The sequence below is a fragment of the Colias croceus genome, chromosome 9 (genome assembly GCF_905220415.1).
Source record: "Colias croceus chromosome 9, ilColCroc2.1".
In the NCBI taxonomy this organism is placed as follows: Eukaryota; Metazoa; Arthropoda; class Insecta; order Lepidoptera; family Pieridae; genus Colias; species Colias croceus.
The window spans coordinates 2824122-2847673 of record NC_059545.1 but is presented as its reverse complement, the minus strand read 5'-3'; the positions used below and the strand labels follow the sequence as shown (position 1 = coordinate 2847673).

Genomic DNA, 23552 nt, shown 5'->3' with positions numbered 1-23552 from the left:
TAACTAAGGTTTTTCTTCAAACCCTACTCTTGTACTCGTAATTGTACGTGTGACATTTCTATGAAGAAATGTAATATATTTTTATGAAAGCATTTTTAAACAAAATAGATTTATAGCAGTCTGCATTAACACTGCACTATAACCATATATGTACAACAAGAATAAAACAGCATAAAACACAATAAACAAATAAAAACCCCCATTACAAGCACAACAAACAATTTCCCCAACAAATCCTCCAACTAGTTAAGCCATTCAATAGTAAAATGCTAATCAGCAAACACGATTAATTGAGTGGGTCTGCGGATAACATGATCTTTGTTATTTTAATGAAACTGTATTCATATGCAAACAACTAAACGAGTGATTCCTGAGAGCTTTGCGGGCTCTTTAATTATGAATATTGCGCCAGTTTCAAGGTTCCCCGCTATTCTTGGATAACAATTACTATTACTGGGTAGACATTGTTTATACAGAGGGATGATAAATGGACGGCAATCGGAATTATTGTTATTCCGTATAATAGTTTAGGTCACAGGGGCCACGAGGAACACGAAAACGATTTTAATGGCGGCATTTATAATTAGCCCCTCGCCTGTCAGACTTGTCGTTTCTTAATTTGAGTCGATGGTCCGTGAAACAGATAATTGTCGTATGAAAATAAATTTTTAATCTACCAAAAAAAAATCAACCAAAAAGTCGGACACACAGTTATTATTTAATCACTACATAATATAAAACAAAGTCGCTTTCTCTGTCCCTATGACCCTTTGTATGCTTAAATCTTTAAAACTGCGCAAAGGATTTTGATACGGTTTTTTTTAACAGATAGAGTGATTCAAGAGGAAGGTTTTAGTATATAACTTATTAGGTTTTAGATAAGGCGGGCGAAGCCGCGGGCGGAAAGCTATACTAGGTATATATTTTAAATATCTACGAAAATACATAATATTTGCAAATGTCATCTTAAAATATACTTTATTAGTATCAACATCACGTTCAAAAGCAGACCTCTCTTCAGTCTACTTTGAAAACTTATTAAAACTCATTTCGTTGCCTTCAATCCTGCGGCAGATCAAAGTTTAACCAGCTACGTACGTGGACAAAAACAAAGCTTAAGGTATTATAATGTTTTCAAGAACAATATTTCTAATACGAGCGGGGAACGTTACGAGACCAACTTACGCAATTCTAACACATAATTATACTTGTTTGGGTCGTGGGGAGATAATAATATTTTGTCTAATGGTGCTTGAAATTATATCGCGCATACCGACTTCTTGAATTATTGCTCTGTTTACCGTCGGAAATGAAGCGCGAATGCAGCTTAATGATGTTATTAAAAACCCTAAACATATCTTTACAAATAATAACAGATACATTACTAAATAAAAAACCCAGGCTGTAAAAATTTATCATATTAATTTATCTCTTAATTATTTTTTTATGAGGAATCTATTGCTACAGAAAAATACAAGAAGCCGCCTTGGCTCATAGATATCGAAAATCATAACCCTCCTTTGTTAGCAGTTGGTTAAAAATAACTTTAAAATATTTTGACTCATTAAAATGCTATCTTTGAACCGCAAAACTGTTAACTCACTACCAATGCAATGTTAAATCACAATTAATTAACCATATAAAGCGGAATATTTTCGGCATTGTTTTATTTTAATTTCGACTCGTCCGTACGTGCCCATCGTACGTGAATACGAAAAAGGTACAATTCCTCGGTGTTTATCCGCGCCCGGCTCTGTTTACCCTTCCATATCAAATACACCCTGAACCCTTATGAAGTCACAGATACGCGGAAAATTGTTTGGCGCGTTTATTTCATAATTGAGTAAAAAAATTACAGAACACATAAAAAACACGGAACGTGATACGTTTCGAATTGTGATGTATTTAGCTGTTTTTGTTTGTGTTCAATTTGTTGCTGAAAGCCGGTGCCCTGGCTGTAATAAATATTTAAGGATTTACAAATTAAATACATTATAGCTAGAGGATATAACCCACGGTTTATTGTGTTGAAAAGTTTATAAATTGCGAATGTATTATGTATATGTGAGACTAATAATATTAAAAATTACGAATTTCTCGTAGAAATAGTTGTACGCAAAGCACCTGTATCTCTTGATTAGTTGTTAAAAAAATTATTACATTTAAAACAATCAGCGAAAAAGTCACAAAATACACACAAAGCAATAAAAAACCGCACGGTAGGCATAAACAAAATACAAGTTTCAAACATTCCTATTTATACCACTAACATACGTTGATATCACCAACCTATGTTCACAACTTCGCCGATTAACCGTTAAAAGTTCGTCTCGCTCCTCGGGCAGGGCGTATTAGCATAGTATAAAGATAGAAGTAAGTTATCTTCGAACAAAGGTACCTACATCATTTGTATGTACGCGGAGCGCCACGCTCCCCGATCCAACGTACGAACGTACGAACGCACACAACGCCGCTCGGTTCCCACTCTGGTACCGGTATCGTGCGGGCCGCGCCATTGCTGTGAGCGGTCTTTGTTTATAAAATTATCTAAAATATCAATTTGACAAGTGACAAGCCCGCGCATCGCGAGTTTAAGCATCGTGCGCTCCTAAACGCCGGGAGTTGGCCTACTTCTCTCTTTATACTATGGTATTAGCCCAGATTAAACAATGGGCATCGGTCCAACACAACATCTCATAATGTTTTGGCATTCAAATAGACGTCTGCGAAAAATGACGGTAGCTTTTTGTTACTTTCTTCAGCTAAATTGCTGGAAAATGTGACTAGTGGCTGTAAGATCCCCAACTTTGTCGTGAATGGCCGGTGCCTTGTAACTTTGTGTCATTTACTTTGGAACGACAATAGAAAGCTGGCTGCTACATTAATAATAAGATTTAAAAGTTTATTTCCTATTCCTTTAGTTAATAAATGTTAAGAACATTTAAAATAAATAACATTGTAACAAAAAACTAAAAAGAAATCTAATAACACTTTTATAATTGACAAGTTCTATAGGAATGTGTTACAAAAAACTCTATAACATTTAAATTTAAACGCTTCAAAGCGCATACCAAAAACACCATCAAACGAATAGTAGCCTAAGTCCTAACACAAAAAAAAAACACGGAACAATTGTACCTACAGGTTCATCGCAAAACAGGGATCGAAATAAAACAATTCACATTAAAATCAACACGTATTCCAATGAAAACAAACGTATCATATCACTACAAAGTCGCTTTCTCTGTCCCTATGACCCTGTGTATACTTAAATCTTCAAAACTATGCAACAGATTTTGATGCGTTCTTTTTTTAAATATAGAGTGATTGTCGAGGAGGGTTTTAGTATATAATTTATTAGGTTAGAGACAAAGCGGGCAAAGCTGCGGGCGGAAAGCTAGTCTAAAATAAATCATAAACCGCTTCTATCTGGCCGCAACTGTCGCTCACAAATACGTGTGCGATTTCAATCTGCACTTAGCATCTCCTTTGATACGATAATTCTCATGAGTGGTACTTGATTGGCTACTATAGCACTTGACGTGATAACGATGCGATCTTATTGGATGAGCCTCTGTGCGCCAATCTTTCCTAGAAATGATCAAGTCCATATAAGTTACTAGGGAGATTAGTCGAAGATATGACCCGGATTTCTTTGTGAAAATATACTTGTGCAAAGTCTAAGTTTCCAATAATTAAAAAAAAAAAAATCTGAAAATAACTCACCAAATTTGAACACTTTCTTACATTTGTACACACTTTAAAACTTAAATATAATAAGCAATTCATAAGACCGTTAGCCAGTCCGTAAATCTTAATACCACGTATTTTATCTAATCAAACAAAGCGACCAAACTACCGGCTGGAAGCCGTCCAGAGTACGTATATTCTTTATAAATCTCACTAAATTTCAGCAGTATATCCACCGGGAGACATTATACGAGTCTAGTCTGGAAATTTTATAAAGTGCAGTACCATTCCGGCGGTGTGTTTTGAATTTTATGTTCGCATGTAGTTGCATTTGACATTATCGCCCGCGATACCATCTCGGGTGAGAATGAAATAAACGAGCAACCCAGATACGATTTGATAACGTTAACTTAGTGGACTCGTTTCTAATATACTCGCCGCTTTATGAGCTTGCTACGAGCCAGTGTTTCATTGCAAAATTTCATACGGGACAAAGTATATTAACACGAACGTCGGCCAAACCCAACAAACTAAACGTTCGCGTATAGTTCTGCACAGTTTTCGGTAAACAAAAAGTTTCAGTATGGAGTTTTAGAAAGTATCTACATCATAAACGTGAATTGAATCATCTCATAAATTACTTTAGAAAAAAATATGCCAGAGATTCTTATCATGATAGTGATTTCTAATAATAAAATCAATATGAATTTCTCATTGACCCAACTTGCTGAGAAAATTTTAATCACATATTCCATGAAATCTTATTATAATTTCCCGAACTCGGTCAAGAATTTCTTACAAGTAGCGTTTCCTATAGTACATGAACATTTCTATATTGAATCAAAACGCACGCTCATATTTTATAAGCTCCACCTATAAACTAGAGGCATATAAAACATCGATTTGTAACAGAAATTAGATTGCAAATGTAGCGCGTTTTTCCACGGGCAAAACGCTCGAAAAAGCAATTAGTAGTGACTAGAATTAACGATCGTATCCCGTACAATGTACAACAAAACCCATACATTCCGATATCGGTAAACAAACTAAGCTATAATTGAATTAAGTGCGCTTTTTGTCGCCACCTTTTTGCCGGAATGTACCGCGTCATGCTGATTCTATGTAATCGTGTTTTTGTTATATTACAAATGTGTAGGTGGTAGGTAGGTACATTTCTACGTATTGCTTTCGAGGTTTTTACTAAATTAATTTCTTAATTAGTTTCTGTATTTTTGTAATTTTAGTGATGATAAAAAATTAACTGTATATAGTGTTTGTTTTGTACCTACATAAGATACACTATTATATCACCGAAACTGAAACTCAAAACGTAAAAAAACTTCCATAATCAAATCAATATAAAGCGTTCCGGCAACAGCGAGAGCCGTTTTAAAATATCGTACCGTCTAGTAACCGTCAAAACATTGTTAAAAACGTAAAATATCGTCTGCATTTCGCGTACCGAATTATAAAGAGTGGAGTGGCCTGCCGAATGCTTATTATTATGGTTGTCGGATAAGCAGATGTGGCTCGGAGCCAGAATGTAGCCTCTCAACCTATGCTTTAGCGCGTACCGATAACTCGCCCAAATAAAACGTAATGCCGTATTATCCGACATGTCCGTATTGGCGTTGTGACAACGAGATTATTGCGTGTACTTTATATTAACGCTTATATATCGAGTTAAATATTGCAGTAACTTTCGTCTGGAGATTCGGTGACTATCTTTAAAAATTATTGTCCTATAAGTACTTCACTTTTAAAAGTTCAATAAAATACATTAATAATTAAATAATTAATGATTAATTACTTTTAGAAATTAAAGACTTTTTAACGGATTTTAAACGCGATTTAATCATTATATTATTTTCCCGACGTTTCGAACACTTTACAGCGAGCGTGGTCACGGGGAGACTGAGATGTTGTACGTCTTGACGGTCATTCAAAAATTGTTATTTGTAAACTACCTCCACCTATTCCTCCGTAGTTGGTATGTGGAGTATTTTTCCGGATGTTGGCAGTATTGGCTGATCGTGTCTTCTAGTCTTTTGGTACGTTTGACATGGGATTTTAAATTATTAGGTATTTAAAATCAGGTATTTAAAATCCCATGTCAAACGTACCAAAAGACTAGAAGACACGATCAGCCAATACTGCCAACATCCGGAAAAATACTCCACATACCAACTACGGAGGAATAGGTGGAGGTAGTTTACAAATAACAATTTTTGAATGACCGTCAAGACGTACAACATCTCAGTCTCCCCGTGACCACGCTCGCTGTAAAGTGTTCGAAACGTCGGGAAAATAATATAATGATTAAATCGCGTTTAAAATCCGTTAAAAAGTCTTTAATTTCTAAATGTATAATACTCGCGTAAAATCAAACCCTAGAAAATACTAATTACTTTTATATTTAATTCAGCTATTAAAAACGTAACTACATGTAACTAAAAAACTTATTTTCTATAATTAATTTAGACATAATGTTTTTTATTTACAACATGCTAAGTAGATATCCCATGATCAGTTCCTTTCTAGGAACTTAACGGAAATAGAGAATAGGATTCGATGAATATTTTATGTACCAAAGCTGAGACTAACAAAGAGTTCTTACTCTATTTTCGTTTCCAAATCGCATCGCAGTAAACTATCGAAACTTGTAAACTTTTAATACGGTCTCTTTCTGTTTGCGTTGCACGGACTTATGATGCGGCGTTTAGCACAGCTAACTTCTAATTTGCTCTGGAATAGTTCAACTGCTGGAGGGCATTTGGAAAGCTTGCGAGTTTCGGGGCGACGCAATTGCGCACGCCAAAATATATCTTATGTCATTAAGCTTTAGATACACGTTAGCGTGCAGTCTTAATATGCAGTTTAAATAGCAATTAGGAGTAATAAAAGTATTAATTCCTTTCTGAACCTTTCAACGTTGGTTTTACTGTTAATTTAACACTATATAAATAGTGTTAAATTTCTTTCGTCTTTCACTACTATCATACGTTCATTTTGAGTCATTTAAACATTTTATATGCATCATTAAGATTAAAATGAGTGGTCAATATTTTTAGATTTTCCTAAAATAAAAACGATCTACATTAAAAATCCTTTATCCATTTCAAATACAACATACTCATTCCCAAAACCAACATTTTGCTAAAAAATCATGTACCTACATTAAAAATATACGCTTACAAAAACATAACACAAAAATCGTTTAAACACACGCCTTTCAATAATTAAAAAAGGCCGCCACATTCTCGACACGGCCGCGGCACCACAACAGTGTCATAAATAATAAATTGGCAAAAAAAACATGACCTACATCATTATTTTATGAAATAAAACCTCGAAGACTTGCTGATACTGATGAAGATCTTAATGTTAAATAGAGCACGCCAAGAGCACGCTGTTCACACTGTATATTGATCTCTTATTATACTGATTGTACTTCGAAACTCGACGTTATTTTAATTCAACGAAAGATTAATATTTATCGGTCTTTCATCTTCATTTTTTGTTACTCGAAAATCGCTTCAAATAAATGCATTATACAAGTGTGTATTTAATATGTAAAGTTACAATAATATCCGCAGGGATGATATGTACACATACGTACAAAATATACAATCATACGTAGGATATTTATTTACAAAAGAGCTCTAAGATAAATTACTATTATTCCTTCCATTTTTAACTTACATCATATAACAATTGTCCTAAGAACTAGTGAGCTTTCAGAAGTATTTTGTTACGTAAATATATAAAAAAGCCTTTTTATGCGTCATACAAATACAGCGAATTTTCCACGTGCATCAAAATCCAACTAACCAAAAAGGTAAATATATAAATGATAAATTTACCAACAGTAATAACAAAACGCTTCAAAGCTCAGTCGTCCAAAAATAACTCGGCCAATATGATGATTAAACAACCACGGGGTCAATTATTCATAATCATAAACTAACTCCAACAAGTTCCGAAGTTAAACATCGATTTCGAATTCAAACGGTTCCGAACAGAGCCCGTAGATCAAACCCAAGGATGAAAGGGAAAAATATAGATTTAGTGCTCTTTGGTCTGCCATAAATTTGCGAGTTACACAGCCTCTCAAATACTCAGATACACTTAGTGGGAAACAAAACAGTGCTGATAAAAAATGGAGTGAGTTGCGACAGCGCGCTCGACTTTTTCACAAGTTTGGCGTGTTTCTCTTTTTCTGTCTATAGTTGTAAAGTTTTGCTTATGAAAATGAAACGGAGACAAAACTACTACAGTGGATAATATTATTTAAAGATTAAAAGACTGTTTCTTATATCCATATGTATATGCCTTAGGTATGTTTTGTGCGATATACCAATGTAGCGATTATAAATATAGCTATGTTAAATATAAGGCTTCACTTGTAACTATGCACATACCTACCTAGCGTTACCTACGCTAGTGAAGTAAAATGTCAAAAATCAAAGAAAAATATACAATGATAACTATCAAGATTTATTATACACTAGCTTCCGCCCACGACTTTGTACGTGCATCCCCGTTTTTCCCCGTTCCCGCAAGAATTTCGGGAAATCCTTTCTTAGCGGATGCCTACGTCCTAACATCTACCTGCATGCCAAATTTCAGCCCGATCCGTCCAGTGGTTTGGGCTGTGTGTTGATAGATCACTATATCAGTCACCTTTGAGTTTTATATATATAGATTCTACATCCAAATACGCATTTTAAATCTTAACCTAAACACGTTCAAAGCAAACCACATCGCAGACTTAATTATTCACTGATACTAGAACATATCGCGATAAATAATAAACTTGCTCAATTTACGTCAGCGCGGACGCGACGCGAAAATTAGCGTCATAATTAAATTAAAATGTAAGTTATGAAGTTTAAAAGAAACTGCGAATCGGGCTTAGGGAGATACTCCGTGTCATCTTTTAACTTGACGAGAATTTAATTATTTCGCTCTGCGTCGTGATTCAGCCGAGTTCCGGCAATGTGATTGTTTCACTTGCGCCGGCACGAATAATATTATTATATTGGACATTTACCTGATGTAATACACGAAAATAGGGCAATATTATGTTGCTATATTTATAGATTTACAACTACACGCTTAAAAGGTAAAGGCTTAAAAGATATGCATCATAGGTATTGTTGACGCCTTGTGTGCAAATTATTAATTATACACACACACACAGGCTCGCGTGGGCTCATCGGCCGATCGCCCCTCCCGCCCCGCGCGCCTTATCCAGCGACCGGCACTCTCAGCTGCGCGGCTCGTGCGAACAGTCGAACACACGCATTAATAATTACAATTTGTTTGGACTTGTCTTTATGTAAATTGCCGAGCACAAATATAAACCTTGAACTACCATTACGCCTTCTTATTTCACCGGCGACGAAGCCACCAAAGCCGCAACCAGCCTCTTCATTTTGGAACTTACGAGACGGATATCAAATCAGCACCTATACAGAGGAAGGAATCGCGCACGTGGCAGCCGTTTCGCCGGTGAAGACATACCTACCTGCGGAGCTGAGAGTCACCATTGGAAGCATCGAACTCGCACCTACTTCAATGGGAAATTTGTGAGAACCGGGGAGGTGGCGTTATTGTGAGTTCGTTCCAATTTTTTCCATTAGGAATTTAATATTGAATCTTTCCGATTCATTTCAATTGAAACTCATTAAATATATCTCATTTTGCTTTTTACTTTCGCCTTTAGTGCGTATCTAAAAGCCTTACCAATTATTATTTGTTTCGTGCATTGATATATACCGAAACTTCATTAAATCATTATCTACCAATTACATCGAGATTTAACTGCGGTTAATCTCATTTAGTTGTTTAGCCGTTCCGGTTAAACTCATTAAATATATCTCATTTTGCTTTTTACTTTCGCCTTTAGTGCGTATCTAAAAGCCTTACCAATTATTATTATTTGTTTCGTGCATTGATATATGCCGAAACTTCATTAAATCATTATCTACCAATTACATCGAGATTTAACTGCGGTTAATCTCATTTAAATAACATTAAATTAAAAACATTACCTAAAGATTATTTCTTTTCTTTCTCATTAATTTATAACATTAATTGCAGCATTTTATTGCTATAAAATCTCATAAAATCATTTTCTAGTTCTCAGATTGTGTCATCTGTACATTAACTGTTAAAAACATAATTCATTTTAGATGAATAGAAACTAATTATAATTTATTGCTTTCGTCTTACAGTTGATCCATTGTGAATCACGCGCAGCGCAACGTGACTTGCATTCAGGTGGTTACGCGGCGGTAACCGATCCCTATTATACCGAATCACCCTCACTTCATATTCACAAATATAAGTATTCTCGTTTATTCATTTCATAATTATTTTACTGTTCTGTGTTTTTTGTGATTGATTAGTGTCAGAGTTGTGTGCTTTAGCTAAACTAATAGTTCAGGTAAATTAATATTTCTATCGTAAGTAGGTCAACTATTAAATTAAATACGAAATGGATATTTCAGCTTTAAAGAAACAACGTGGTACATGTAAACAGAAATTAACAAATTTTAAAAAGTTTTTAGATCCTCTCGATGAGTGTAAATCATTATCTAGACTTCAAGCAAGTGAACTTAGTGTTCGTTTGTCAAGATTCGAAGAACTTTATACCGAATTTGATAATATTCAAACTAATATAGAACAATTATGTGATTCTTCAGACGATGAACGCGAGGAGTTCGAGAGCAAGTATTTTAGCACTTTCGCGGTTGCCAAGGAGGCGCTGGCGCGGAGCGGCGACAGCGCCCCAAGGGACGTCGACTTATCGGTCTCAGGTTCTAGTTCTGTGCACGGAGGTAGGCCAAACCTTAAACTTCCTACTATCCACTTACCTAGCTTTTCGGGTCGGTATCAGGACTGGCTTGAATTTCATGACACATTTAGTTCACTCATACACTCAGATGAATCAATTAACGAAATTACAAAATTTCATTACCTACGCGCATCTCTAAAAGATAGTGCAGCTTTGATTATTCGAGCGCTAGATTTTTCAGCTGATAATTATAGTATTGCTTGGGATCTACTCTGTGATCGCTACAACAAAGCTGACGAACTTATGCGAGTGGGAGGTAGACTTAATAACTCTTTTTATGATTTTGACACAAAACACCCCATATTGCTTTCATCAAAGCATCACCTCGCAGAACTCATATTCAGACAATATCACATTTGGCTTATGCACGCTGGTCCACAGTTGCTTTTGGCTACCTTGCGTCACAAATTTTGGGTTATTGGGGGCAGAAACTTGGCTCGCAAAACAGTTCAAAGATGTATTAAATGTTGTCGTTTCTCGGGAAGGATTATACAACCAATCATGGGCAATCTTCCCGAACAGCGCTTGCATGCTGAGTTTCCGTTCACCAACACTGCTGTTGACTACGCCGGGCCGGTCATGATACTGAACCGTAAGGGAAGAGGAAGTAGAACTATGAAATCTTATCTTTGCATATTTGTGTGTTTAGCCGTCAAGGCCGTGCACATAGAACTTGTGACCGATCTGAGCAGTGAGTCATATTTAGCTGCATTAAATAGATTTATTGCTCGTAGGGGCAAACCAACAAACATTTTTTCTGATAATGGAACAAATTTTGTAGGCGCATGTAACGAATTATCTAAATTCCTTAAACAGAATTCTGATACTATTAAATCACAAACATCGAACATGTCAATTAACTTTAGATTTTCACCAGCTTATAGTCCACATTTTAACGGATTAGCTGAGGGTTCGGTTAAATCATTTAAACACCACTTGAAGCGAGTAGTAGGTTGTACTAATTTAACTTATGAAGAAATGAATACGGTTCTTGTACAGATTGAGGCGATCTTGAACTCAAGACCCCTCACCCCTATTTCTTCAGATCCATCGGATCTTACAGCTCTCACACCATCGCATTTTTTAATTGGACGAACAATAACATTTCTGCCTACTCCTCAGGTCAAGGAAACTACTGCTGTGCACACTCTTTCCCGATATATGAGAACACAGCAACTGAAAACCCATTTCTGGAATAGATTTCATAAAGAATACATTACAGAACTTCAAAAACGACAGAAATGGCGCAAAGATGGAGGACAGCTCAAACTGGGAGAAATGGTCGTAGTAAAAGATGAGCGACTGCATCCCAACCAGTGGCTTCTGGGACGAGTGACTCGCCTCCACCCCGGCTCCGACGGCGTGACCCGCGTGGCTGACGTCCTCACCTCTTCAGGGATACAACGACGGGCCTTTAACCGACTGTGTCCCCTACCCATCGAAGATCAGAACTCCGTTCCTGGGCCGGCAACATGTTGACGCGTCGTGCGAACGTCGTGTGAACTCTGCGTCGTGATTCAGCCGAGTTCCGGCAATGTGATTGTTTCACTTGCGCCGGCACGAATAATATTATTATATTGGACATTTACCTGATGTAATACACGAAAATAGGGCAATATTATGTTGCTATATTTATAGATTTACAACTACACGCTTAAAAGGTAAAGGCTTAAAAGATATGCATCATAGGTATTGTTGACGCCTTGTGTGCAAATTATTAATTATACACACACACACAGGCTCGCGTGGGCTCATCGGCCGATCGCCCCTCCCGCCCCGCGCGCCTTATCCAGCGACCGGCACTCTCAGCTGCGCGGCTCGTGCGAACAGTCGAACACACGCATTAATAATTACAATTTGTTTGGACTTGTCTTTATGTAAATTGCCGAGCACAAATATAAACCTTGAACTACCATTACGCCTTCTTATTTCACCGGCGACGAAGCCACCAAAGCCGCAACCAGCCTCTTCAGGTATACTTATCTAATAATGTTATTAGATATGTATTATAATAAATTCTTTGTTGCCGGACACGTGTTTTTCAGAGCACATAAATAACGTGCGGAGGATTATTTTCTATTATTAGAGTTCGTTAAGAACCGTCCGCCCACTTTATGATATTTGGAAGGCGACTGTTTAAAAAAAAAAAACAAAAGGTTGTCTGGAAGAAATCGCTCTAAGCGATAAGACCGCCAATTGTACTTAGTGTAAGTTATATTTAAGTGTTTGTACTTCTTGTTTTGTTATCTTTAAGTGCAATAAAGTATTTATAAATAAAATAAATAAATAAATTTTTACAATACATAATTTTGAATAGGTACCTACCTAATCGTGTGTATTTTTTTTTCACATAACATTGGGCTTTAGCATCTTTATTTGCACAGTGAGATAAAAAATTATAATACCATTAATTAAAACGATTATCTCTTCTAATTACGATTATCTCTTCACCCACACAGACAGACATCTATCATAATTAAATTTTTAAAAATTAAAATTAATCGCCGGTGTTCCAAGTCGCTGTCGGGGAAGGGCCTTAGAAGGATTTCATTAATCCAATTTTGGACTTTCAAATAATAGGTTTTAATTATTCATCATTGAGAAAGCTTTTAGCAGCGAGTTTATCAAAGTTTGTATGAGGCCGGTAATGAAACGGCTGCGCCATGCTGTTAACATTTATTATGTCTGCGATTTAACACAATCGCAATTGAACCTGATACCTGAATACAAATCTATAGATTATATTACTGAACTATTCAGAATAAATTATTTTAGTACCTATCAATTAATTGTATTGATCCATTTTAATTGAGAGATAATTGATTTATATCTTGAAGGCCAGAACAACTTACATCGATAAAACAATGGTTACTATACAAACTTTAACATACACTTTTATTACATACTAGTGGTTCGCCCCGGCTTCGCCCGTGGTACATATTTCGCAATAAAAGGTAGCCTATGTCCTTTCTCGGGTATCAAAATATCTCCATACCAAATTTCATGCAAATTGGTTCAGTAGTTTAGGCGTGATTGAGTAACAGACAGACATACAGAGTTACTTTCGCATTTATAATATTAGTATGGATTATTATCAATTATTATAATAACACGTAATATTACAGAACAAAAGGGGTCAAATCTATTTAATTGGGGCTCATTTTCTAAAATTCACTGCCTTAATTTGATAAAGCATACCAAATTAACATGCATTACCGATCAATAGCCATACAAAATTGACCTCTACTATTATAATTTTAAAGTTTAATCTAATTTGGTTTGATTAAAATTATCTATTGAAAATAATATATAATATTTTTTTTTTAAATATGCCAAAAACATTAAATTTATTATGCAACGATTAATATATTATTTTAACGACTTCGGTATCACAAAACAGATCCCTGTCACAAAACAAGATCTCTATACAAAGCAATATAAACTTCGATAATCCTACGAAACAAATAAATAAATTTGTAAATAAGCGGTTTCTGCTCGATGTTGATCAATCAGTCAATCAATTAGCCAGTCAGTCAATCAACCGGCCCGTCAATTAGTTCTTCGATCAGCCAATTAGTCAAAGATATATACTGTATTGTGTACGTAAATAGATATTTCATACAATGTATCATTAATTTTTAAGTGAGAAATTAACTTATCCTTGATTTTATTTCTCTTCCTTCTCTCTCTATGATTGCGCCTTCGCGTTTAACTAGCATCGTACATGTCCTTTATTTTTATGGTTGCCTGGAAGAGATTGCTTTAAGCTATAAGACCGCCTATGTGTACTTACTATATTCATGTTATCCACGTTAAATTATGTTTTTATTACTGGTACTGTACAATAAAGTGTCATAAATAAAAATAAACATTTTTGTCTAATTATAACACCATTGTTGAATATATCGTCATGTTACCAATTATAAAGATGAGTTCAACAACTCTATCTATATTAGGTAATATAAATGTGTACTTGTGTAGGTATGTTCAGTTTTTACGTTAAGACAACTGAACCCATCTTATACTAATTTCAGCATAGGAAAATCAATATTACTATTTTTTGCAGCAGAAATAATCCTAGAAAGGTAAATAGACCGTTAAATTTTGTTTTAAGTAGCAATTATTGACTATTAACGCAAAACGAGCGAAATCTATACGGCTACTATATTCATGATCAACTAAGAAAATCTTTGCTTACAGTTTCACTGAAGACTTCCCATAAACTTACCCGTACACAAGTTGCAATATACTTTGCGATACAATTTCCACTTCCAAATTCTGAAATAACTTGCCCGACTTTTATGACGATGCAACTATAATATAACTCGCCGTGAGTTATGAAATATTTCACGATTCAGCACGTACATACATACATTTTTATATTAATATTGCAAGTTATTAATCTATAAAGAACTGCCAAATATGATTTGTTTGTTAACGTTTAAATAAATTAACTTTTAAATTGAGCAATCTTGTATACAAAAAATATATGTATTATCTTTACATCATGTACCTATAACAATTTTAGTATTAAACAATTCAAATAAAAATCGAATAAAAAAAAATACGCCGAATCTATTATGCCTATATAATCCTGTGATTAACAAGGCAATACGGATAATAACTATAAAACAACACTATTACCCAATTTTATAACATGTCTTCACTTTTACATACACATTTTCAACATTACTTAATAATTCTCGTTTCACATAGTCCAAAACATACAACACAATCCAGCCGGTTTATATGCCGTATTACTGACGTCATTAGCTCTTCCAGCTCATTGTATAAAGTATCAATCCCCTAATGCACTCTAATATGGCACCCTTTACGATTCGTTCACATTACAGCTGTTAAATTCGCTTATAAAACTGATGTTATGTTCGCGATTAGTAAAGCTATGTTACAACTGTTTGATGAAACAGGTAGAGTTAATGATCATTGTAATATCATTTAACTTTATCTACTACTAACTAAGGCAAATAGCTAGTTAAACAGCTCTTACTAATAAAAAGTTAAACAATGGAACCATTTTCTACTATAGCTGTGTCCTGCTCTTGCTCACATGAAACGTCAATCATAAAAACAAGACAGGTTATTGCAATAACTATAGTCGAGCCAATTTAATAGGCAACATTTGACGTCTATCAATTTTATCTTTGAAGAGAGGTAACCTGCTTAAAAACATCGATTAAAGTGAATTAATCGATACGGATTTGAAACATTTGTCAATAGAATTTACTAATTTATGATGATTTTTATTCACAAGTAATCAATGCATTCGATTCTAGATCTAGATTTCGATTTTTAGAGTTACATCTCTGGTATTTAAAAAGAAAAAAGGTTTAATGACACAAAATTGTAGCGACGTCAGTTCTTCAAGTCAGAAATTGTTCATTATGTTAAGAATGGTTTATCAGTAAAATGAAATCTTAAAATTACTTCTATCGGTCATTATTATTATAAATATGTAATCATAATTGAAAAAAGTTAAGCAAATGTGCAGATCTAACAAAACGAAATATCATGTTATTCTATGTCGTCGTTACAAGGTTACGTTTTTGAATTTAGTTGAACTGTCAAATGTTGCCTATTAAAATGGCTCTACTATAATCCATTGCATAGCGAATGGGTAACATTTTATTAGTAAGACCGTATGAGTTTATTTGCTTCATATTAATTGTGTAGCTTATATGTATTGCAGATTAGTGAAAAGTGCGACGAAGTTTTTGGATATGAATGCATGTTCATATAACGTGCATCAAGCAGCTATTTCTTGATATTATATTTTTTCTGCCTAATTGGAATTAGAATTTTATTTATACCTTAACTGACAGATCGATGTGACACGAAGTAAAAGCACGTAAAAGGCACCCTTTAATAATGAACTATAAATAGGGTTGCCTCCAATCGATTTCTATCAAATTAGGGATGCCAAACTTATTATGAGTAAAAGTTACGGCAATAAAGAAAAACATGGGGTGTAAAATAGAAGTACAAATGAAATTAAACCGCGCTTGGTATCTTGCCAAACCGAAACTAGATTGAGATTTGAAACATTCAACTCGTTATAATCTAACGTTTTAATTAAGGCTTTAAACTAACTAATCAATTACAGCCTTTGTCTCGCGCGTTAATTATGAATAGTAACTAAGAGCTATAAAGACAAATTTGTTTATGCCAGCTTGTAAACATTTTCGAAAGTTATTAATTGTAAGATTGGTGTAAGCCTCGAAATGAAATTTAACTCTTCTTGTGAAAATTTAAAAAAGATTAGATGGGTTTATTTTTCTTAACATGAAAGCAGATAAAATAAATATAGACAACATTAATTTTTTAAAGAATAGAAAAAATTTGATCACGAGGATTCGAACCCGCGTCTTCCGACAATCCGGGGCGACCATATAGATAGGTACGTTAGTAAATTCACAGAGACATTTAATAGTCCAAAAATATTATCTAGGTACCTATTTTCTTTTTTTTTAATTATTCGAAATGACGTCATAACTCGAACACAATTATCGATCACATCGAGTCGCTGGCACAAGAAACAAATCAATAAGATACTCGACATTAGCGCGCAAAAAGTGTAATTACAACTCGGAAGGTCTGATTCTCGTCGGATGGCTATTTTCAAAAACTTTCTTCATTTACCGCACAGATGAATCTCTTGTGGCGTAAACTTTTTGTTGTGGAATAAAGTGAAGTTAAAACAAACGAGATTCCTTTCATAGCACTATGATTGATATAATACGGTGGCTGCACTTACCTCTACAGTAGAGACAGCAGGTACCTGTGTGTACACTGTACAGGGTCGCGCTCATGTGTGTAATTGTTTGCTTTAAGAAAATAAACGTTATGAATGAAACAAACAATACATTAAGTGCTCTATTATTTATTTATTAGAGTGATACGACTAGACGGACGTCATAATATGTATTCTAAGAACTGAGGGGATAGCTCATCTACACTAATATTATAAAGAGGATACTTTGTTTGTTTGATTGTAATGAATAGGCTCATAAAATACTGGACCGATTTTAAAAATTCTTTCACCATTCGAAAGCTACATTATCCATGAGTAATATAGGCTATATATTATCACGCTAAGACCAACAGGAGCAGAGAGAGCCACGCGGGTGAAACCGCGTGGCACAGCTAGTATTACAATATAAGCTAGAATGAATATTTGTTAGCTCCTGACTATCTGATTGTAACTATTGTAAGGTAGGTGTATACTGATGGATGAATTTATCAAATTGGGGATTCTGGTTGCTAAATTTGTTTAATATCTACTAATCGTTACTATGCTCCCTATTAAAAGCCTTTATAAAAACCCGTTATATTCACAAACTTGTATCGCGAAGTTTAAAGGCTTCAATCCCATACATTACGAGGAAGTAATTCCCCTCATATTCATTCGTAAACAGACACACGTATCTTATTCAAAAGCAAAGCCGGCTCATGGAAATGTTCCCATTACTCTTGCATTGGTTTACTGTCATACCTAATTATGTGTATGTTTAAATTTTACACAAATCCGGCGAGCGTGAAACCCATACAGGTACCTACCTACGTTACATCGGCTTGTTGGCACAACATTAATATTCCACCCTAACCTCAGCGTATCTATCTCGCTATTACTGTGTATAATAAGCCTTATGAATGCTATTATTATTCTTTTGTAAGACGCTCCTTAGTTCAGTTTAATTTTTAGATCAAAGAGGCGGAAGCAACGTGTTTATATGCTAAAGTTGTTTATGACTTGTAGCGCTATTTGCATATCATGTTCGCTTCTATATTTCCTTCCAATTCCGTGCTTTATGTTGCTCTTTATGAATTTATTTGCAAATATTATGCTTAGAAATGGATTTTCGAGTTTGAAACTGTTATTTTCTGTTTCGTAGTTCAATAACAAATATTGGTTACGGTTCAGCTTTTCTTATAAGATTTGTTTACTATTTAGAAATGTATAAACCAACAAAGCAATAATTCTACAATGGACAAACAAAAATACTGATTTCCCAATCGAATTACAATACGCACTACGCAACCAAAACGCTTACCCTACACCAGGCTCCAAAATACGCAGCAGAAAAAATTACAGGCGGCTGTCAAAAAGCGATTCCCGCTAACTGGCGTACAGTAAAAGCCATCTATCAATTAAAAGTAAATGCATTGTCAAAGTGTGGCGTTATGGCATATGGCATATGCAACCCTGCTATCGAAATGCCAACTTCGACACGCCACCGAGGACACTCCACCGAGATTTATATATCAGACATGAAAAAATACAAAATAAATATCGGAAATGTAAATCATACTCATACCTTCGTGAACATTCGAACAGTTTTCAATCAGGATTTCATATTTTAAAGTTGTTTGGACATACAGTTCTGCTCGAGTAGTATCAAGTTAGTCACATATCATGATGTGTTACCATATTTATCACTAGCTGTGCACCGCGATTTTACCCACATTGCTCAGCTGCTGTTGGTCTAAGCATGATGATACCATATAGCCTTCCTCGTTAAATGGGCTATCTAACATCGAAATAATTTTTCAAATCGGACCTGATAGCAGATTAGCGCATTCAAACAAACAAACTATTCAGCTCTATAATATTAGTATACCTAGATTAAAACAATGATTATTGCCACAATCTTCGACCAGCTTAATTCCACGTTCCAAGACCAAGGCACCATCAATTAGGCAACTCATCCATTTCGAGTGATATCAGCATACGTCGCGGCACGTTATCATGGCCGGCTAGATTTATGTCCCACGAAGAATGGCCCGAGTCATGTGGACATTGAATTTAGATCTGTTTTGATATGTTACGGGTGATTTATACCCACAATGGTTTAGGAATGTCGCGATATGTCCGACTTGGGTATTGTAATGCGACTTAAACTGAAATAGTTTGCATACGTTGTTCCTATATTTATGTGGGAAGGTTGTTATAAAGTTATTGTTTTCGGTTCGGGATTTTGAATTACGTCGAGTTTGGAGTAGAGATTTCAGCAATAATAATAAGTGCTACAATGTTTTGTATTATTTTGTTATTTATACAATACATAGTTTACTTTAAATAAAAAGTAAATATGTAAAGAAGCATTCAATTAAATTATACACCCTGATATGTTGAATGTTTTCTTAATATCAGAATTTATTATTAAACCTATTGACATTTAAATCACATATAACTTTCTTTAAACTATTGTTTTTATTAAATACAATTAAAATATTCTCTACTTCTTTCACCATGTTCCTCTTACACAAAAAAGGCTAACTACAAACTAGTCTATAAAGCTGCTTGCAATCAAATATTTGATCTTTATAGTAGCAATTGTAATCAAAATTAGTTTGCGGAATGCCAATATTGGTCCAGCGCATCTGCTTATAGCGGAACGTTCAATACGCTGTTAATAAGGGCAAACTGTATACATATTGACTAAGCGCTGTAGACGGTATAGAATAAATAATTACGACATTTCACAGTCGCCGTGATTGGATGCGGTTTGCTAGATTTGAGCGTGAACATGTTGTTATTGTTAATATTAATCGGCGGAAAACAATACGTGTAATTCGCTAGTCATTTGTGAAATGTAAGCGAAAGCAAGCCTTATTTTGTGCGATGTGCTTAAGGTTATCTATTGTCAAAGAGCTTTAAATAATCTTATGTTATTCTGACAAAAACGAAGGGCAGTTCGTAATAAATTGCCTCATATCCCATAAAAAATCAATTAAATTTTCTGTTCGTATCAGAAACTTGACAAGAGTAACTGACGATGCACCTTACATCCATACACTAACAATCCATCTCATCATATTAGAATATTCACTTTTACTATTTACACCTTTCCCACATACCTAAAAGTCCTACTAAACACTTGTATATGTATGAGAAAGCTGCAGCGACGCGTGGCCGCGAATGCATTACGCGCTCGCCTACAAACCTCTTTTATTAAAGAGCTCTTTAGGCCGCGGCAGGACATAAGCCCTACACGAACAATGCACATGCCTGAATTTTCGTATAGGCCTCGTATTTTGCACCATTTACCGCGAATTATCGAGCTACTAACGAATGCCTACAGTATGTGATGTTTAATTAGTGGCACTTAGTGGAGTACATTAATAGAGATAATTAAAAAGCTTTATTAAAACACTGTTTTTTATATTGTATGCCCTCGCATTTGACTCACACCGCACTAGTATCATGTAGTAGTAGTAGAAGTAGAATAGTATAGTAACCTACCGTCTCTATAGTTACAACGAAGTCATATCTATTATCATAAAACAACCCATGTTTATACATTCAACCAAAGTTTATAATTAAAATAGCATTTAAAATTCAGTCAATAAACGAGCAAAAAGTAACACAAAATGATTACACCTGAAGCAATTCACTCATCATGCTTCAGGAAACAGTTCGTGAAACTTGGAACGTGTAAATCAACTTTTTTCATTGACTCGACTGTTCTTAAAGTTTTAAGTAGTTGCTGATTTCTTGTTAAACTGAAGTGAACGATAATTTAATGAAGAAATAAATTATTTACTTACAATTTTATTTTATTGTTTAGGCTGGTTTTATAATTAACAATTACGTCCTGCAAATAGTATTTAATTTGTAAAAAGGGAAACATACAGACTAAATAATTACAACAATCAAATAAACAATTTAGCCCGTAAACATAATCATAACCCGATAGCAACGTGCAAGCGTATACCCATTAAGATGCAGAATAACATATCAAATACAAACTCCATAAACCAACAAATCAGTAAAGGTACAAAAAAGTGCAGTAACACACCAAAGACCGATACCAACTACAACAAAAGCTTCGCACGTCGATGTAAATTTAATCTAACTTTAGCAAAGCACTCGCAAGATGAGTTCAACTTAGACTTGTATTAATTATTACTAGACTGTGCGTTCAAGAATAATGAACACTGTCCTGCAACTTGGACTAACTACTAATTGACTTGTAATTTTATCTCGGCTTGATGTAGTGCTACGGTCGACTTAAGATCTTTACTATTTGAACTTTACGCGAAATTAATATTGGAAAGTGGTGTACTTGTTCTGCTAGTATTGGGCAGATGCATTACACTTTTTAATAGATATTTAGAAGCCTATTCTGTGGTTTATATTGTACAATATTGACGATCAATAAATACCTCATTTACGTATTGACAAGTTTGTGATTGACTTTTAAGGTCAAAAGACTGTATTTCTGCCATATGAAACGAATCATAAAACTGAAAGTATACAATAACATCCATAACATCAATATAGGTACATACAGGATGAAGCTATTCCCCAAATCACACTGAAAAACTTGGCCGTTACGCCGTCCGAAGATTTATAGAAGTTAGCGATATATTCGAGGGCATATTTCACGGTCATATTTGTCGAGTCACCCGTTCCGCATGACGTATCGTGCTGTGTTGTACAAACACGGTACGGCCTTTAAAATGTCGCAAATTCAGCCCCAGCCGGGATAAACGTTCGCCTAATTCATACATTTAACAAATAACCATTGTCACGGCGATTTAATTCAATATTATGTTTGTAATTCGGACGTCCAAATGTTTGTTCGGCTTTAGATCTGTTACAATCCGATTAGAATAATCGTTTTAGTTGCATTCATTGAATTAATTTTCAGGTAACTTTTAGGTAAAATAAATAATGATTGATATGTTATACAAGTGCGCATTTAGTGCAGGAAACGAATCTTGAACTCGTAAGACATGGTATGTTTGGTGTCAGGAGAATCATTAGAAAAGTATAAATGGAACAACATTGTTCATAAGAGATGTCATTATACAAATTTTATTGAAAACATAGCATACATCAGACAATACAATCATAATTAAATAAGCTTAAAAAGCTAAAACACCAAATTTCCAAGTGTAAACTCATATTGAAGCACAACTGATCCTTTTGCATTTTCCCCAACACCGACTTAGAAATTCGCTGCACAAACCTCGAAACTTATTTACCCACAGTTCTTAATTAACAAAATTCCCTCGAAACAACTGGAGATTTCGCGCCAAACATTTTTTACGAGAAATCTGTAAGGGCTGTTCTAATATTCATTACCAACGTGACAAGCAAGAAATTCCGGCTAATTATTCATCGGGGACTGTCGCTAAATCGGCGGCTTGGCCGCTATTTAATGGGAAAGAAAATAAAAAAAGTTTTAAATATAGCAAGTGGAGTGTCACATCCCATGATCTATTCATGGCTGGAGAAAGTTTTGGCCGAGTTTACGGATATATTTTGATTGGAGTGGCCAGCGTTTAGGGCGTAATATAGCCGGTGGGAGTGTTTCGTTTAAGAGCGTCGTAACACCAAGAATCCTGATATAACTTCAACACTTGAGTGTCTTTTTGACAGTGGTGTGTGACAGTCTCGCTCTGCTTATTTTTTCAATTTAAAAATAGTAAACTTACCTGTTAACACTTAAAAAGTAAATAAAACAGTTATAAGAAATACCATTAATAACGTGTAGTGCACAGTGTAGTGTTATCTTCATGAACAACAGTGATTATAATAAACATAAGTGCACAGCTGATGATCAGCTGATTTTACGATACCCGCAACTATTCAGTACAGCTGACCCGGTTTAACGTAAAGTTGAAGACTTAAAATAATTAATTTATTTTACTGCCATCTGGCGAACTAAGCTTGAAATACTTTGATACAATCGATAGTTACTAATTACGTAATGGCAAACAAGTGTAATGCGTGTGGAAAGTTCTTCGCATCGGCAGATGGCGTAAAATGCAATAAGTGTAATATGTCTTATCATAAACAATGTAGCAATTTTAGCCCAGACGCCCGCGGCAATACAAAATGGATGTGTAAGACATGTAAAGCGAAAAATACTTCCAAAGCTATCGAAACTACTCCCGCGCAGTGTCAAGATGCTGATGTATTTCTCGATGTTGTATCCCCCCATCAAAAAAGTTCCCCTTCTCTGATAGAGGA

The 23552-nt window shown here is 34.9% G+C and overlaps 2 protein-coding genes across 6 annotated transcripts in view; one reads left to right on the top strand and one right to left on the bottom strand.

The window, feature by feature from the left end:
• The window catches only part of LOC123694220 (tyrosine-protein phosphatase Lar), a 323834-nt gene that overhangs the window by 180409 nt on the left and 119873 nt on the right, over positions 1-23552 (bottom strand). The window lies entirely within an intron of this gene.
• On the top strand, positions 10148-12028 carry LOC123694222. Its single transcript, XM_045639597.1, has 2 exons — positions 10148-10535; positions 11675-12028. Exons 1-2 carry the CDS (start codon positions 10193-10195, stop codon positions 11749-11751), a joined length of 420 nt encoding a protein of 139 aa, XP_045495553.1. The 5' UTR covers positions 10148-10192; the 3' UTR covers positions 11752-12028.

What these genes read in the sequence shown, in the direction of transcription:
- LOC123694222 (XM_045639597.1), top strand. Translation starts at nt 10,193, where the DNA reads ATGGATATTTCAGCTTTAAAGAAACAACGTGGTACATGTAAACAGAAA. An exon ending in TTCTAGTTCTGTGCACGGAG is followed by an intron (nt 10,536 to 11,674) that starts GTAGGCCAAACC and finishes CCTACTCCTCAG; the next exon opens with GTCAAGGAAACTACTGCTGT.